The 18,853-nt window shown below is 49.6% G+C and overlaps 1 protein-coding gene across 2 annotated transcripts in view; it reads left to right on the top strand.

Moving 5' to 3' along the window:
- NBEA (neurobeachin) overlaps positions 1–18,853 on the top strand; it is a 439,670-nt gene that overhangs the window by 279,828 nt on the left and 140,989 nt on the right. Inside the window, exons 39-40 of one of the 2 annotated variants that reach the window (XM_053665561.1) lie at positions 990–1,133; positions 16,945–17,081. In XM_053665561.1, coding sequence (XP_053521536.1) covers positions 990–1,133; positions 16,945–17,081 — 281 coding nt within the window. Of the gene's footprint in view, positions 1–989; positions 1,134–16,647; positions 16,732–16,944; positions 17,082–18,853 lie in introns of those variants that run through there. The other variant, XM_053665563.1, reaches the window with a different exon arrangement.

Genomic DNA, 18,853 nt, shown 5'->3' on the forward strand with positions numbered 1-18,853 from the left:
AAAATCACCTTTGAAAGGGAAGAGATTTCAGACCATTGATGAGATTCAGGAAAATGCGACAGGGCAGCTGGTGGTGACTGGGAGACCTGGGTGAGGTCCCGAGGTGCCTGCTCTGAAGGGGACTGAGATGTCACTGCCCTGTGTACAGTGTTTCTCGTATCCTGTATCTTCTTTAATAAATGTCTCAATTTTTTTGTATTTCTATGGCTGGATACCTTTTGGACATACCATATATATATGAATTTTGGGGGCAGTTCAGGTGCTTTTAGATTCATTGTTACTGGCCAAAGCAGGTGTTTGAATGTAAATATTGAAATACTAATTACGCAGTTAAATCCATGAGAGTTTCAAGTACATTTGATCAGCCTATTAGTGCTTGGTAAACTTCTGCTGTATTTGCATTTCTCTGCCTTATTTTAATGTGTTTGGATGTGGGCCTTTTCTACTATTTTAAGTAACAAAATCAGGACATCCCTTGAGAAAAACCGTTGTTTATTTTATTAATCGCTGAAGAAATAGCCGTTGTCAAGTACATTTCATGTCCGCCTCATTCCGCTCCCCCTTCCGAAGCTTCCCAGTAACAGCCCCCCCCTCGAGTGTTTCTTGTTCTCCTCTTACCTATTCACGTTCAAAACGGAGCCAGTCGGTTGCTCATCTCATTCGTGAAAAGGTGTGATGTGTATGATTGTGGAATTTCGTGGTCAGAAAACGGAGTTTTGGGTGAGAAGCAGACTTTCGGGTCCCGGGACTTGGATCTCGGAGCCCGTCTCCACCACCAGCCGGGCCTGGGTCGGTCAGCAGGCTTGTCGCCCGCTCAGCCCATTTCCTCACCTGTGAAACCGAGACCAGGCAGACGAGCCGCAGTTGTAGAGTGAGGTGTAGCGCAGCCCAGAGCTGCAGAGGTAGTGCAGAGGTAGCAGTGAGCGCCGGTCCTCTCGGGAAGCTGGACAGGCACAGCGGCCTCAACACCTGTGTTTCCTTGTCACCAGGCCCTGAGGACGACGTGGTGAAGTCGAAGAAGACGTTCAGGAGTCAGGCGATAGTGAACCAGAACGCGGAGGCGGAGCTGATGCTGGAGGGGGACGACGACGCGGTGAGCCTGCTGCAGGAGAAGGAGGTCGACAACCTCGCAGGTGCGTGTGCGTGTGCGCGTGTGCGTGCGCTCACGGGTCCCGGCATTTAACAGCGCTCTCCTGGCGAACGAGTGGTGCAATGTGCCCAGTTGTGTGAACGTTGTGAATTCACTCGATCTCGTTGCTAACGTTGACAAGGAACACACACGCCAAGCACACACTTCCCTCCCAGTAGGTGAGCAGCACCGGCCTTCTGCGTAACGAAGGGCAGCTGTGTAATAGAAGTGTGGACAGCACGGGCTGTCCCCTTCCGGCTGTCTGCGTCACTGGGAGGGAACAGGATGATTGGTTCAGTGGCGCACACGGACCCTGATGACAGCAGCCGGGAGAAGGCCCCTCAGCCAGGTGACTGCAGCTTTGCCTTTTCTTCCCTGCCCACCCTCTTCCGACTGCGCCCCCCCACCCCATCTGCCTCCTCTGTCCCCACATGGCTAGTCTCCACCAGCAGCAGGCACCCCTCCTCCCAGCCCTCGGCACCCCCTCAGGTGCTAGCCTAGGTGAAGGCCGAGGGGCATCTGCAGTGCCCAGGTGGGAGTGGGCGTCGGGCAGAGCTGGCCCACAACGATTGTGAAACCTCGTGGGAGCGGGCGCTTCATACAGCAACCTGCTGTGTGAAGGTCGTAGTGTACGAAGGTGCACGTGCACTTTTGTACACAATTTCAGAGGGTTTGCAGGCTCCTGGAACCATGTCCTAGAGCTCAAGTTCAAGTTAAATCCTCCTACTTTAGAGTCTCAGAGGGTGGCCGAGGCTCACCCCACTTCTGTACTTCAGCCCACACAGCGCTGGGTGACTGACACCCCCTCAAAGGAGGAGACGTGCAGTGGCCCCTCCGTCCGCAGAACGGCGCCGGGGCCCGGGGCTTCCCCTTTCACTTGAGGTGACGTTATTAGTCGTCATTAATTCTCCCTCTTCTCAAGAATACTTAATAAGGTTATTCTAATACCGTTTCCTGGGTATGTCTATATTATTAACACTTCTTTATCGTGAAAACTATATTTTCTATTTAAAAGTAACCTTAAATCTATGAACAAATGTTTGCCTCGAATTCCTAAGTAAGTGTTCAAGTTTTGGTGTTTGTCTTACTAGCTATCAGATTGTATCTGAGGCCATTGGAAATGAAAGCAGATGAAGTCTGTTAGTCCTTCTGCGCACAGACCTGTTTTCTCTGTTCTCGGTCCCCCTGTGATCCCGCAGAACAAGGGAAAGTTCACAGACATGATTCCTGACCTTTTTACAGAGCGCGTGGCCTTTCTTTACTCACATCTGCAAACAGATGTGTTTGGTATTTAAGTTTAGTGTAGACGCCCTGGTCCTTCGTTCCCGCTGAAGGTGATGGATTAGCTTATACAGGTTTGGCTGGTACCTTGAAGTTGCCTGCGAAAAGGCCTGCACAGTGATGCTGGAGGTAAAATCCAATACAGACGAGGCTCTCATTCAGTGGTGGCTGGGGTAGCTACGAGCATTGACCTATGCTTATCAGCAAAATTCCCAAAATGACATTAACTTAAAATAACTAGAGAACAATGAGAGTGTGCTTGAATAAATTATTTTAGAAATTGCGTCTTGACCAGCCCAGTCCCCTCTCACCTCTGTAAATTCAAACCCATTTGTCTTCGATCACCTTGGGTCCCATTCGTTGGCACCTGGCCCTCACTCACACTCCGTTTTGTCTGAGAAATCCCACAAACTGCCCTAAAACACCAATTCCCTCCCTAGTCATGGTGTTCATTTGTGAAACAGCAGTCTACAGATGTGATCCTGAACTTGGAAGGCGGCACGGGGGAAGGGGGTGGGTGTCTGAGGGGCGGAGAGGCGGGGGTCACAGGACAGCCTGTGGAGACAGCCTCAGCGCGCGTGTCCGTTCTGTACACTCGGGGACACCACGAGGCCCAGAAAAGCTGCCTGTAGAAGTGAATCCCAAAGCAGTGTTCATAGGCTTAAGTCCGCCGTTGGAGTTCTGGAACAGTAAGTTAGTGGCTTCCTGCGTTGCTCTGACAGATTCCCGTGCAGAGGATTCTTCCCTGCATCTCAGAAAGGGCAGCGTGCTCGGCAGGGCGGTTCTTCCTGGGGACTCAGCGTTGCAGACAGCCTGGTGCTGCTGGCCTGCTGAAAGAGGACTCCGCTGTCACAGGGGGGTGGGTCCCCAAACCCTGTAATCTGATACTTGGTTTCTGGATATATATATATGTACATATATGTAAAATAACGAGTGCCTATTTTCCACGCACAAGATGAAAATTACAGGTTTATCTTCTCGTTGACTTAATGATTTGGCTTATGTATCATTAAGATAAGAAGTATACCTTTCAAAACATACAAGTAACTGTTAGATCCTCAACTTTATACGCACAAATACACTGTTTTTATGAGAGCAGTGATGAGTCGGACGGACCAAGTCAGAGCCTGCTGGTGAGCGCGGGTCCCCTTCCCGTCGACAGCCGCGCTAGTCAGGACAGAAGAAGGGGGGACTGCCAGCTTAGTTCAAACTAATCCTGGTTTTCTGGTTTAAAATGTAGGGCCCGTCTCTGATAACAGAGAGAAGGCAAAGAGCCAGGAGCCAGCGCGTCTGTGGGAGCCGGGCAGCGTGCAGGGTCTGTGTGTGCAGTAGCCAGGGGTTCAGGGACCCCCACTCTCTCACTAGATACTGTGACTAGGCTGATGTCGCAAATGAGGGTGGAGAGGCCAGGAGAGAGGAAGTGTGTGGTTTGAACTAGAATACCCCGAGCAGTGTATTTAAATCTCTGTCTGTATATACTTACAGACTCTTCTAAAATGACGTAGAAATAAGGCCCTCAGTTTATGTCAGTGTTCACACTGGCTCTACACTGACTTAGAACACTGCGAGTACGCGTGACCGTCCTCTTCAGTGTGTGTCTTCTCCACAGTCAGTCTGGCAGTGTGTTCATTGCACAGTTTCATTGAAATACGCACCCTCTCACATGTTTTCTCCATTTTCTTTAGAGTCTTCTCACTTTAATGGAGATAAAACATTCCACAGTGTTTTAAAGACGTGAATGTCATGTAATTTTCTGTTTCACTTTTAGTTCCCTTTCTTCCCAAGCTGTTCATCTCAACAGGCCAGTTCAGCATGTGTGGTTGGGAATTGCTCCGCTGATCGCCTGTCATAGCAAAGGCGAACATCCTGACGGACAGTGTAACAGTCGATCGAGTGATTGTAACATCGGAAACACTTCACTTAGTTCAGTCGCTTTTGTAGTTTATACTAATTCAGCAAAGTGAATTAGGACTTGAGTGTCCTTACCTAACAAATTTTAACTCACTATGCTTATTACTTAAAACATTGAACTGAATGAGTATATGTCACATGATTTTCACCTGAAATCTATTTTAATTTGAAACTTGAATCACTTCTGTAGATTATTCGAAAATGTTTTTGTTCATATATGTAAGTCGTTACTACCAACCATCTACAGATCTGTTTCGTGTGAAATAACTTAAAAGGCTTTTTACAGGCCTACATCAAGGTCCAGATTTCTTTTTTACCTAAGATGTTTTCACACATCTCTGTTCCTAAGTCTCTCTCATCTCACATGCCGAGGTCTCTGCTCAGTCTGATGAGCTGTTTCAGACACTTCCTGCCAGAGTCACTGGCCTGTCTTCTCACCTCGTAATGTTTCCTTGGTAACAACTTTATTGAGATACAATCCATATACTGCACCATACAGCTGACCCCTGGAAAGTGCACAGTTTGGTGATTTTAAGTACAATCACAGAGTTATGCAACGATCAGCCTAATTTTAGAACCTTTTGTCACCCCAGAAAGGAACCTTACACTTTTTGGCCACATCCCTCAATTTCCCCATCCCCCATCCACGAGGCTTCGGAGGGTCACTTCCATGCTTTTGTCTTCGTGGACTTACCTGTCGGTACATTTGTTATAAATGGAATCAGAATACCAGTCTTTGTGACTGGCTGCTTTTCCTTAGCATGGTGTCTCCAAGGTCCATCCGTGTTGCAGTCTGTGTCCTAGTTACAGCAATGGCGTTCCACTCACATGGACACCCCATGTTGTGCCTCTGCGGCCACGAGGGGACGGGCATCTGGGCTGTTTCCACGGGGTGGGGACTGACTGACGCTGCCGTGAATGCTCACGCAGGTGTATAGCTAGGCGTGGGATAGCCGGGCCGAACGTAACTTTCTGTTTACTCTCCTGACGCACCGCTCGGCTGTCTGCCCTGGCAGCCGCATCGTTTATGTTTCCGTGGCAGCCAGTATGCGAGGGTCCTTCACGATGCTGGTGGTTATTTTTACTGCAACCATCCCGTAAATTGTAATGAGATCATTCTCCAGGAGCTTGAAAGCTCCATAGATGCTTTTCTGTATGGTTTCTCTCTCCCTTCCAACTGTAAATTCCTTGAGGGCAGCGACCCTAGCTGAGGCACCTTGGAACCATGAAGACATCTTCTACCACAGTTACATGCCCTTGGAAGGCCTTCATTGACCAAGTTCATGGAGGTAAAGGAAACTGGAGAGCCACGGTAGCGACCTAGTTAGTTTATACCAAAAACAGAAGACAAATCAAAACTTGTCTTGAGCTTAAATGATCAGATCATCTGCTCAAACCAGTTGAAACGTTTGGAATGACTACCCCTCACCTGCCCCGTGCGGGGTAGGCCCCGGACCTGGAGCCGGTCTCTGTCTCTCCCCGCCTCTGTGATTGTGTGGCTCTACTCGGCGTCTCCAAGTCAGGGTGCCACTGTGACTCCCAGTCGCAGGCGCAGTTCTCCACCACATGGGGAAGAGACCCTGTAATACCGTAACTGGCGGGTGTTACCTGTTTTTTACAAACTACTCCGGAGGGAACCAGCAACTTGGGGGGAAGTGCTGGATCTGAAACTCTCAGAGATGCAGTGTGTGAGTTAATGTGAGAAAGGACAGGGATGGGGGGGGGGGTCTGCCCAGACCGAGGGAGCGCAGCCAGTGTGGGCGCTGCTCCGGGGCCGCCCTGCCTGACTCCCTTTCTTGACCATCACACACAGTCAGGCTGCTGAGAATTCCTTCCCACCTCCCAAACCTCTACTTGAGTGCACTCACCCGTTCTCGTGCGTGGGCTCTGCAGTGAGTTCATGGCTCTCTGGAACTCGGAGGTGGATGAGGAGAAACTCACCGGAGAGTGAGCTCAGCCACCGCGCCCCCTCGCTCAGTGAGCGGCATAGCTGGGAGGTTCCAGTGCAACGCGTCTACCCTGACGCAGACAGTGGACAATGAGTGTGGCCGGGTAGCTGACTTGGGCCTTCACAGGCTCGCACTTGGCATGTCCGGACCCCCAGGGCAGGATCATAGCAGGTAAACTGAATGTTACTGGAAGGCTGAGCTGGAGGAGAAGGGTGGACAAAGGAGGACATTTCTGCCCTCGGAATTCAGAGTGGACAAGAAAAACGCTCAAGATTCTAGAAAAATACAGTAAAATCACAGGAACCACAGAATACTGAAAGCTAAGAGTGTTTCAGAGAAATTTGTGTTTAAAAAAAAAGAACAATATGGGCCCTAAGCACAGGAAGATTCTGCACCCCCCCCCCCCCCCCCCCCGGCTTTCACGGAGTGAATGAGGCAGACCCACCTGCCCCGGCCTGACTCCCGCACTGGGGCCAGGCAGCGGTGGGCGGGGCTTCCCGGACAGGACGGCGCGAAGGACTCCTCTGCGTGTGTTCTCGTCTCACTTCGGTTACAGGGCCTCACTGGAATGGGATTCACCTGAAGTCGGTACTTGGGGAAAATGCCTTTTAAACATTCTGGATTCTCTAGAATGCATTTTGCCCAGGATTTTCCCCTTAATTCTTAAACCCATGTGTATTTCAAGGGAAATTTAATCCATATGTCCCCGACTCACTCACACTTAACTCATCAAAATGTTGTTTAATAAAAGCTATTTGATGTTGAAAAAGCCTTATGAGTCCTTCTAACTCCTTTTTCTCTCTCTTTGAATTAAGGAGCTGCTTTGCCAGTCATAAATAGTAAACCCAGAGGCTGGCGTGCGGCTTCAAACAGAGTCCTCAGGGCTCTGATAAAGGACATTGAGCACGTGCCCGTTCCTGAAGAAGCTGACATTTTTAGATTTCTAACTTAATTTTTAATTCAGTCAGTTATAAAAGGAAATAAAAGCTTCGCCTTCAGTAATCTAGTCTTTTTAGCCTGTCTCCATTATTTTTATAGTACGTACAAGGCCATTTTAGAATCTGGGACTGTGCTACTGTATCCATTTCCCTGTATTTCTGAAAATGGGCTACTCCTTTAACCATGGATTCTGCAGTCCATAAAAAGCACTTTTAAGGTACTCTTAACTGTACGAGCATCCCTGCTAACCAAACTACATAAATTTAAAATATAAGATCATTCAACTACGTTTATTAGACATCAACCATGATTCAAATTATATATAACAGTCTTACTTTTTTAAGGAATAAGACAACCTTTTGTTTCACTGTGTCTCACAAACCACAAAGATCGGGTCTGTTCTTTCTAATACACTGTTCTGGTCGAAATTTATTTTTATGTTTTACTTTTGTCTCTATATGGAAAATTTCCCACAGAGCTCTTCCTCTACTGACTTATTGTTATAATTACTACGAACATGAAAAACAGCAATAACCCCCTCGATTCACTGATCAGCAGACCGCATCTCTTCTGTACGTGGGGACCAGACTGTCACACAATGTGGTTTCTAAAAAGTGTATGACTGCGGACACATACTGAAAATGCACAGGTCCCGTCATTTGTCACACTGGGAAGAAGCAAAGGCACAACAAGGGACCTTTGTCCTGCTCCCAGACTGGGGCTGTTGGCGCGTCCAGTCCCGGCAGAGATGAAGCACTCCTCCACAAAGCCACCTGCCGGGGCCTCCCGGAGGGGCCGGGGCACTGTCACAAACACCAGGGGGACTGGACCTGACTCTCCACGCACAGACGTGCTGGACCACAGGGCAAGGAAGTCTTCCTGCGTTTCCAAGATGCTCGCTCGCTTACTTATTTCCGTGGCTTAGAGCTACAGAGCCAGAGCGGTCGCCCGCAGAAGAAGGCACCTCAGCAAACATCCTCCATTAGGGACAAGTACGTGCACGGCAGTCAGGTCACAGGTCGTCCTCCCAGTGGGGTCTGCCCCATCGGTCTGCATCGTCCGTCCAGTAAGTGTGAGTCCAGAACTTCCGCCCGCAGCAGGGCGGGAAGGCAGGCTGAGTTTGCTGTCTGTGTGTTCTGTCAAATACCTGTTTATGGATCGAGTGTTTCGGAAGTTTTATTGGTCAGAAGATGACTGATCACAATTCTTTATTGTTTTCAATTCAAAAGTTCTGTTAAATTTCCCTCGATTCTAAGTTGCCAACAAATAAGACAGCTAGGTGCGGCTGCAGTATGTGTAATGTTTCAATTTGTATATAAATCAGGAATGTTAGGAATGGGGTGTCACAAAAAACTCCCTCAGACAGTAAACCTTGCATGTAAACTCAGGCCGTGAGGATGTCTCTCTCCTTGCGGGGGTGCCCCGCGTCCCGAGTCCCGGGGGAGAATGGGCTCAGTGAGTCACAGACAGGGGAGTGCGGATGGGCACTTGAAGCTGGGAGAGTTCGTTTACACCTGTTGAGAGGAAACAGAGCTGCGGGCTGAGGGCATCACTTCATCTGCAGACGCGGAAACTGAGTTCAGACGTCAGGGTGTTTTTATTTGTGGTCGCACAGAGGTGCTTTCATTTTCTTACATCAGTGTTTGTTTTTGTTTAATTCCAAGTTGCAGCCCAACAAATTACCTATGTGGATTACTACCAGTGTTATTTTTAAGTGAAATAAAAATGTATAGTTCCATAGAGAAAAAAACGGCTGCACGTAGTAAATGTAAGAGCTGGAAGCACCCACTGGGGCCTCGCTCTCTGCCGTCAGGGCCCAGCCTGACTCGTGTTGGGTGTGGCCATCCCAGCAAAACCAGTGTGAACCCCACGTGCATGAGACGCACTGCAGTGGGCGTGTGGACTGAAAAGACACAGGGCTGAAGCTCCTGCTTCCCAGAGAAAGGGTAGGCCTTGCGGGGAGGGCGGCCTGGGTGTGCAGAGGAGAGGTGGGAACTCAGAGCAGGCCCCGGCTTATGATTCCAGACCCAAGGGAGGAAACGCCGAGTCTGGGTCCTTCCAGAACCCACGTGACGCCCAAGGGCCCGTTTTAACCACGTGCAACCCAGCACAGGAAACCACCAGCAAAACGAAAGACAGCCCACTCGGTGAGGGAGCATTCTCGCCGGTACAGCCGACAAGGGTTTAATATCCAGAACTGATAAGAAACTCATAAAGCTCAACACCGAAGAAACAAACAATCCAACTAAGAAATGGGCAAAAATCCTGAATAGGCATTTCTCCAGAGAGCACATTCAGGTGGCCACCAGACATACGAAAGGATGCTCAGTGTCCCTCCTCATCCGAGAGGCAAATTAAAACCACGACGAGCTATTACCTCACCCCTGTGAGAACAGCTGTCACCAGTAAATCAGCAAACAAGTGCCGGTGAGGACGTGGAGAAGGGACCCTCGTGCACTGTCCTTCTCAAAGAGGTGTTGGCCCCGAAAAGGCCAAACACTGCCCTTCACACTGTGGCACCTGCGCTTTCGCCTCTGCCTGCAGAACCTAAACGCTCCGACGCCCAGGCAGGGAGTTTTCCACCCGGTCTCACTGCCCCCTTCTTATGCTGATCACTGGCCAGTCTTCTTTCTCCTGTCCACTCTCTCCCGGGCCTAGGGCACCCTGCGCCCCCACAGCCACTGCTCCAGTCCTGCCCACCCATCACCGCTCCCCTCGGGTACCACCCCCTGGGCCCGTCCCAGCTGCACCCCACCCCAAAATGCTGGATGTCATCTCAGAGCTGTGCGTGTCTGTGATGTTTTCCCGCCTCTCTCTTGTGGGGAGGCCGCGTACTTACCTGTTAATGCCCTGACTTTGGCCCCAGACAGCAAGGTTGGAGGCCCGGTCTCACCTTGTCACCTATAGAGATGACAGCAGTGCTTACCTCGCAGGTCGGCACCAGGGAAGGAGCGAGGGCAGTTCGTGTAGAGTTGCTGTAACAGTGCTCGGCTAGCCGTGGTCCCTTCTGTCCCAGTTGTCCCCGCGTGTCTTCGGTTACTCTGTAGAATAACTCTTTGTGGGTAAAACCCAGGGCTCCCCCATGCCTGCTCTCTGCCTTAGCGCTCGAAACAGTGGCGTTTCTTGTTGGCCACAGGAACGGACGAACGCTGAGTTGATGTGTCAAAGGACTCGATTCGCGAAGAGGGAACGCAAACGTGTTGGGTAGATGTGGCAGTTAACAGTCACATCGTTTAGAAGTAAATAGTAGGCACCGGCTCCAGCTAGAATGACCAGTGACATCATAACTGTCATTGGCTTGCAGCATATTTTTAAAGTTAGGCTTTCTCTGAGGTGCGTTCTCTTTCACATCGTAAAGAACCGTTTAAAGAAACTTTTATATTTTTATGAGACCAGGGTGGCACCTCCGTCCTCATCCTCAGGCCATTCACGCCACCTGGAGGGACCAAAAGCGCTTCAACAAAGACGTGCCCAGGAGGACACTGCGTCCCACAGGGGCTGCAAGGGCGCGGCCCCCTGACCCACAGCCCTCAGTCGGCACCTCGGCCTTGGACACTGATCCCCTCCAGTAGGAACGGACTCTTCTCCATCGTCGAATGAGATCCTGGGGCCGTAAAAGAGTCAGTACTCTTCCAGAAAGTGAAACATGCATTCCATATGTTGAACTACATGCAACATAATGAGAAACACAGATGACAGGCTGGCTCACCTATGGAATCAAAAGGCAGGCAAATCACCACAATGAACATTAATTAAAACTACTCCCTTTTTAGTATGTTTTTCTTTTTTTTTTTTAAAGATTTTATTTATTTATCTTTAGAGGGGAAGGGAAGGAGAGAGGGAGAGAAACATCAATGTATGGTTGCCTTTCATGCGTCCCCTGCTGGGAATTGGCCTGCAGGGAACTGGTCTGCAGCCCAGGCATGTGCCCTGACTGGGAATCGAACCGCGATTGTCTGGTTCGCAGGCCCATTCTCAATCCACTGAGCTACACCAGCCAGGGCTTAGTATGTTTTTTCTTCTAGGAAGTAATTCCAGGGGTATTTTACTTAGAGTACACATGCTTTGTAAGCTTCTTATTTGACAAAAATCATGCATTGCCTTTGTGGAATATGCTCATCTCAGTCTGGGGGCAGACAATGTTTACGAAGTCGCCCTCGGGGCCCGCTGGGCGGCTCGGTCGGTCAGAGCGCCGTCCCCACACACCCAGGATGAAGTGTGGTCCCACATCGGGGCGCACGCAAGAGCCAGCTAGCGATGCATCAGGGAGTGGAGCAAAGCAATGTTTCTCGGGCTCTCTCCCTCTGAAATCAATAAATTAAATTCAGTGACTGTTGTCTCGGTCCCTCCCCATTGTCCTTGTCAAAAAGGAAGTCACCAAAGGGGACCAGAGGCCACTTCTGTAACACGGTGAGCTGTGTAGTATAAATTTGAGTTTCTAGAGTGTTTATAGTTGTGTGTGTGTGTGTGTGTGTGTGTGTGTGTACTTGTGAGTTGGGGATGGAGGGAATAAAGCTGAAGAAGGTTAAGTTCATGACTCTTGAGGTATGTATTCTATGACCATATTTTTTGGACCATAAGATGCACCCAGGTTTTAGAGGAAAATAGGAAAAAATTTGAAACAAAATATGTGGTAAAATATTCAATAACATACATAACATAATATTTCACCCATATTAATGTGAAGAGAACTCAACAGCAGCATTAACAACCATTATTCCTCCCAAATGGGGGGGCGTCTTATTGTCCGAAAAATGCGGTAATAGTTCAGGTGCTGTTTTCCTGATTGACACAAGATCATTCCATAACTGTTTTCGAACCAGAGGAGGTTTTGGAAATTCAGAGGACCGTCACCGTAGTGCATGGGGACCATCAGCAGTGTCCCTGTGTGGAAGAGCAGAGTCGCTGTCCAGACTCTGGGCTGCTGCCTTTGCCTCTTCCTTGAAGCTGCCTGAACGCCTGGAGCCCGGGCACTGCCCAGACTTCAGCCGCTGAGGTCTCCCCAGCCTTTCCCCGAGGCCCCCCTCTGCCCCAGGCAGGAACAGACGCCTCGGTTTTCTTGGTGCTCAGTAAAGCTTTCCTGGGGTTCCCCAGCGACGCTCCAGGTTTCCTGTATTCTCAGTGATACATGTTTTAGGTGTGGTCAGCCACTTGGGCTGGGAGTTATTTTCCTTACAAACTGGATCACATTATAGAGATAATTGTAAAAATTTACTCCCTTATATTTTTGTCTTAACATTTTTGGGAATGATACTCTTTTGCACTAAAAATAAAGGATTCCTACTATCATTTCTTTTAAATAATGTTAGGATTTTAAATTTAATAATTGTACAAAGATTAGTCCATGTTTCTACCCTAAAATAATAGTATTTCACATGTTCCAAAAGCGAATTGAACATGTGGTTTCAGAGTAACTGAGGTCGGACAGAATCCTTAGAGCTAATAAAACTTTCATTAATACTCAACCAAGTCTAGAAAATACTCAGGCGACTCTCAAACACGCCGCCGTGTCCCACGTACTGTTTTGCCAGCCTAGAGGCACCGCCTACTTACCACGGTGCCAGTTTTCATTAACTTCACCGCTTCGTCCCCACATACTGTACGTCTTTTCTTGCTCCTTATATTGCAACTTGTAAATCTAATTTTGAAAGTCTAATTGCCACAGATTGCCTTTTAATCGCCTAATGCTTTGGACCCCACGCCCCTCCCCCAGTGAAGAATTCCTGTTGCTGAGGAAAAGGCAGGCAGCCCGACCTGTGCAGCGGGGCCTGACCCTCAGGGCTGGTGGGGCTCCCAGCCAGGCCATGGCGTCTCCTCCGGGACCTCACCCCACAGGACGTGAACGGCAGACAGGGTCATGCAATGGTGATGGGGAGCAAAACCCAGCTCCGTCACTTTGTCTGAGCAGGAACAAGACTCACCTAGACACCCAAGGGCCCCCTCCCGGCCAGTGCCAGTGCCAGGACTGACGGCCACTCTGCCAGCGGCAGCTTCTCCTGGACCTAGTCCTCCCTCCCGGTAGGTGAGAGTGGTGAGGACACCCAGTCAGAGAAGGGCCCTGTCTCCTGGCCCAGCCGGTCCAACACCATGTTCCACTTCCCTCTGGGCCCTTCCCCAAGCCCCTGACCACAGCCCAGACCCCACAGCAAGCCCCCAACACCCTCCTACAGCGTCGCCCTGCTGCCCCGTCCCCCTCACCGCTCTGCCAGCCCCAGGCCCTCCTGGCAGCCTCCGGCGGGCAGGAGGGTGCGGGCACCTCCACGTCCCAAATGGGGAGCATTGAACCAGTCGGGCAGGGTGGGGAGAACCGAGTGAGCTGTCAGGTTCTGCTACAAAGTCTGTCTTAGGGTTTCCAGGCGTATAATTGTGTTTTGAACGGTGTTTTCAGTAAATTCATCTAAACCTGTGAGTGTTTTACTAACAATTACTTTTTTTTAATATTTTTTTATTTTTAGAGAGGGTGAGGGAGGGAGAAAGAGAGGGAGAGAAACATCAAGGTGTGGTTGCCTCTCACACGGCCCCCACTGGAGACCTGGCCTGCAACCCAGGCATGTGCCCCAACTGGAACTGAACCAGTGACCTTTTGGTTCACAGGCCCAAGCTCAGTCTACTGAGCTACACCAGCCAGAATGTTACCAGCCAGGGTAACATTCTACTTTTAAAATATATTTGATAAATAGTTCCCCTTTCAAATGTAAAACATATTTTTTTTCTACTCTAGGTTTACTAGCTCAACTGTTTAAAGATCCTATGGCTCTAAAAAGAATTTATTCTTTTAAAGATTCTTTTTGTTTTGCTTGGGAACCGATCTTTGTTCTAGTTCAGGTTTTAAATTAGCATTTAAATTAGTGGCAAGTAATATCCTTGTCCAGAAGGATATTCATGGATCAAAGATAGTCATGGATCAATATTTCTTAAACATTGTATTCCCAACTCTAACCTGGAAACGACGTGTATTCTCTCTTTAATTACCACTTTAGGTGATGGCGTGTTAAACTGTTGAGGCATCAGATACCAGAGGAGGCTTTGTCTCATCCATTCCTTTAATCGTCCCCTAGTTCTCGTCACTTTACTTACAGGCGTGTGAGGACATCCTCATTCAGCCTTTTATTACTCTGGGAGTGGTGGGAATGAATGTGTATGGACACTCAGTCCCCAACCCCACTAAGCACAGTTAGGGGGTTCAGTCTCCACCTCGTTCTCTCCTGGGGCAGAGCCTGCCGGACCACCGCTGCCTCCTGAGATGCCCTTTTCCAACTACTTTTATTTAGAAAAGAAATGAGGCTTTCGAATAACCAGATGGAAGGTCTGCTGGTTTGGGGTTCTGCCTCCTGTAAACATGTTAATGCCTGGTCCCCGAAGTCGGGAGGGATTAAGCACCCCTGTCCCTCTCTCTCTGGCGGACTGGCCCTTCCCTCTGTGGCTGCTTTGCTTCCCGAAGGGCGCTCCTTCCACGTGCCCTAGAACTGGAAGTTGTTATTGGAGATACCCGAGGAACACGGTGGAAATGGCACACTGAAAGCTGGGTGTTTTCCGGTGTGCCTTTCCTACAGAGGGGCCTGATCGGGGGCCTGATCGGGGGCCTTTCACGGGCCTCCGGGAAACAGCGGCTCTGCGGAGCAGGGCTGGGGTGAGGTCGACAGGGGCGCCGCGTCCTTTCAGAGACGCTGAGAAAATGTGCTGTTAAAGTTTACAGACTCCTACTTAAAATTCTAATAGACTTCAGTAAATCTGTGTGTATGGTTTTCATAATGTGCTCCCCGAATTTTTTTTTCATTTTTTCCAATTTAATTGTTTGGACATGCTGAATTACTTTTTGAGAGAAAGAACCAGTTCGCCATTTGTAATGTTTTCCACCGTTCTTCGACTCCAATGCCAGAAACCTCTGTTAACCCCGGACTCAGCTGGCGTCCTGTGTTCGCCACGGAGACTTGCGAGTTTGTTACTTTAGCAAGGCCCCACGAAGAAAACGACGACACTTTGTCTCGGACGTGGATCGCATCCCCTTCGTTCTCGCCGCGCCCGGTCTGGACCAAAGCGCCCGGATTTGTCCGGAAGGGAGCCGGGAAGCCTGGCGTCCAAAGGCGTCCGGCGGTTGAAGGGTTAAGGGAGCGGCTGGAGGCAGCCGAGCGTTGGGGGCCCGCGAGCGGGGCGCGGGGGCAGGGGCGCCGCGGAGCGCGCGCGCAGACCCTCCAATAAACACAAAGGAGGGCCTGGGGAATAGAAACCCAAATCCACTTGTAATCGTACAAGAGATTCGGGCATAATTACTTGAGCAACCTAGATTAAGATTGATGAGCCTTTAAAGTGGCGCTTCAGATCGACCGCCTCGCCCTTTGGAAAGAAAAACCTCGTGGAGCCGAGGGGGACCCCGGCTCCGTGGCGGAAGCCGTCCGCCGAGCCCCCCGCCGGGCCTCGGGCGGGCTCCGCGCCGGGGCGAGAGCCGTAAAATGAGCGAAGGGAAAGCTGAGCGCTCTCCTGGCGGGCGGTGGTCACGCCCGGGGGTGCAGGCAGGCACGAACACTGTGAGCTCACAGCGGCCCCTCTAAGCGCGAGGGCAGCCGGCCGAGCAGCCCGGTGCCTCCCGCGGCTGGTTCTGTGCGGACGGCGGCGGTTTCCCGTGTGCTGGTCCCCGGGAGCGCGGCCCCTCTCGGGCCTGCGTCCCGCCGCCGGAGTGGCGGTGGCCATGCGAGCCACCCTCCGCGCGGAGCCGCCGCGGAGAGCTTGGCCCGAGGGACCGCCGGGGACCCTCCTTTTTCATCGCTTTTCTGCGGGCGCTGCGGCTCCTTTGAACGCTAGTGATGGGGCAGTGGAGGGGACTGTCGTGCGCCGCGGCTGCGGAAGGACGCACATTATTTCTGGTTTCCTCGTCCGTGGTTATTGAAATCCAGGGCGGCGAGGAACGCCGCCCCTTTGGGGGTCGTTGTTGAAGGAGCAGCTCGGCAGCCCCCCTAAGTCAGTGTTCTGACTTGTAAGATGCGGTGTTCCGCTCCGCCTCGGGTGCGCGGGGTTTGAAGTCGGCGCCTTCGTAGGCTCAGTGTGCAAACATCTCTGTACTGCAGCTCGGTCCCTCTAGTCTCGAGAGTTGAGAAACAGACCTTGTCGGTCCCTTTCCTCAAAATCGTTGTGTTCACATCTTACAATTTCATCATTTTTTGACTGATTCTCGGTGAGGAAAAATCACTGCTACAACCCCTCCCCATCTTTTTCTATGTAAGAAATGCAATTAGTGTCCCTGTGCGCGCGCCGATATTAATAATCTCCCTGCGGAATTTCTCTCCGTCCCGTCCGGCTGCTGCACAGCCTCCGGCCCAGCCCTCCGGAAACCTGCTGCCGCCGTACGGGCTGCAGAACGGCCCGTTCCTGCGGGCGGAGCCGGCCGCCTGGGCTCTGGGATAACGGGGGGCTCCTAGCGGAATCAGGCCTGCCCAAGTCCGTCCCGCACTTCCCAGTCGGTTAATGACAGCGCCTCACCAACCGCGTGGGATTTCTGGGAGCAGGTCGCAGTCCCGCTTGCTAAGGGTCAGTTATCCGGTTTCCTGGCCTCTTTGGTTTTTAGAGAATATTTCCCTCTAGTCTCCTGGTAAGGTAATGTGTGCACGCCAAGCAGACCTCATCTCGAATGAAAGGAGGCACCATTTTTTAAAGTGCATCTTCCACATCGCGGTCCACTTCTGGGAGGAGGCCCGAGAGGGTCCCAGGACCCAGCCTGACTCTGGTGCCCTTGTCTTCCAGGCCCCGTGGTTCTCAGCACGCCCGCCCAGCTCATCGCTCCCGTGGTGGTGGCCAAGGGGACCCTCTCCATCACCACGGCCGAAATCTACTTCGAGGTCGATGAGGACGACCCCGCCTTCAAGAAGATCGACACGAAAGTGAGTGCACTCGATGCGGATACCGCGCTGGGGGCTCTGTGGCCGGAAGTGGTTTTCAGTTTTGCTGAGTTTTAAATGGCAGTGGGGGAGGGGAGCAGAGTGCCGCCTTTTCTCATGGAAAATAAAATGAATGAAGAAATAACACAGGCTTTCAGTTGTGGGATTTTAAATCCTCTATCTCCAGAGCAGGCCCATTTTCACAGCTTGTCTGAGTGGCTTTGTGTGCGTTTGGGCCGATTTGGTAGTTAAGCCTCCCCCCTCCCCGGGGGACAGAACCTCAGGCTCTGAGAAGACTGAGAAGGGTCTTATGAAATTTCTCACCGAGATCGCTTAATTTCCAAAAGTGTAGATTGCAATGCTAATTATTTTTCACGGAAGGGTTACAAGGGGGCTGCAGGGAGGGGCACCGTTTAGGTATAAACTCATTTCCATTATTACATCCATTTTTCATCTTCTGAAATAGGAATGGGTTTTACATGTGAATTTCAGACGAAGAGAAACTGATTCTCTGGGAAGCTTTGGCTTAAAATGTGTGTATACTCGCGCTCAGATGCTTAGAGTTGGTATTGTTCTGTGGGTGTGAAGTCAGAAAAAACATATTTGGAGGATTTGGAATGCATAAACATTTATTTGCTCATTAAATCTTGTGTAGATTTTAGAACCAAGTATTTGGGATGCTCTGCACCTCCCCTCTCTTTTGCAATTAGTGTTTCTGTTACTTTAACCTGTATGTGACTGTGCAATTTGCAAACTTTTTTTGTGAGGTTAAAAACTCAAGAACAGAAGTGTCATGCTGGATAGTCAAGGATCGTTTTACAAAGATCTTCCTTTAAAGCAGTTTTCAGAGACATTTGTTCTAAAATAGTTAAAGACAAATGCTCTCAAAGATCCAGAACTTTATTCTTTATAATTCATTTTATTTAGAAATAAAGCCTCATAAAATACTATTTGTGGAATAGCAATTGAAATTCTAAAATTTACCCCCAACTGAATTAACTAACTACCCGAAGGCCATAACCGATTAGCCCTTCTGGCACTTGTTGACTGTGAAAATACTCTGAAGGGTTGTTACGGGGCTCCTTTCCCTTCTAGCTCCAAAAGAACTGAGTTTTACAAATGAGTGTAAATATAGTGTATTTGGCTCTAAGTAATTTGAAGGGGTTTTTTAATGCTTTTACCATGAGCTAGCCCTGTGAAATGAAAAGGAATTCTGGACTTCTGTTTAATTTATTCAGCTATTAAACACTGCCTAAAATAAGGTCTGACTTCAAACTGGTCAGAAATCATCTTCAGTTTACTGCGTAGTTGGTTTTCATGCACAGATTTCAGATTTGCACATGACTTTGTTAAGGTCATTTTCTGTGAGTTCGTCTGGTTTGGGGCTCAGCAATGTTGACTGTCCTGCCCTTTTTTCCCCTTATATCACCAAAAACGCTACAGAAATACTAACCCCGGAAGAGCGTTCCCTCCTGGGCAAATTTAAATTGTGTCTGCGATAGAAAGAAATAGTCTTACAAATAAATTAGAAACAGAGTTCATCCTTGTCCTCAGTAGCTCTACAAAAGCATTGTGAGGTTTCATTGTTAATGATTTTATTAACGCCTCAAAATGTTTAAAATATTCAAGCATTTTGGTTTTCAAAGCGAAGCATTACATCTCTTCATAGAAAAACAATTTAGGGTGAGACACAACAACTTTTATTTTACCTCTTTATTAGCTCCTAGTTAAATAAAGACCAGCAACAAAAATTAAAATCTAAATCACAAAAGTAA

Source organism: Artibeus jamaicensis, unplaced genomic scaffold (assembly GCF_021234435.1).
Source record: "Artibeus jamaicensis isolate MK-2021 breed Jamaican fruit bat unplaced genomic scaffold, CSHL_Jam_final contig_415, whole genome shotgun sequence".
NCBI classification, from domain to species: domain Eukaryota; kingdom Metazoa; phylum Chordata; class Mammalia; order Chiroptera; family Phyllostomidae; genus Artibeus; species Artibeus jamaicensis.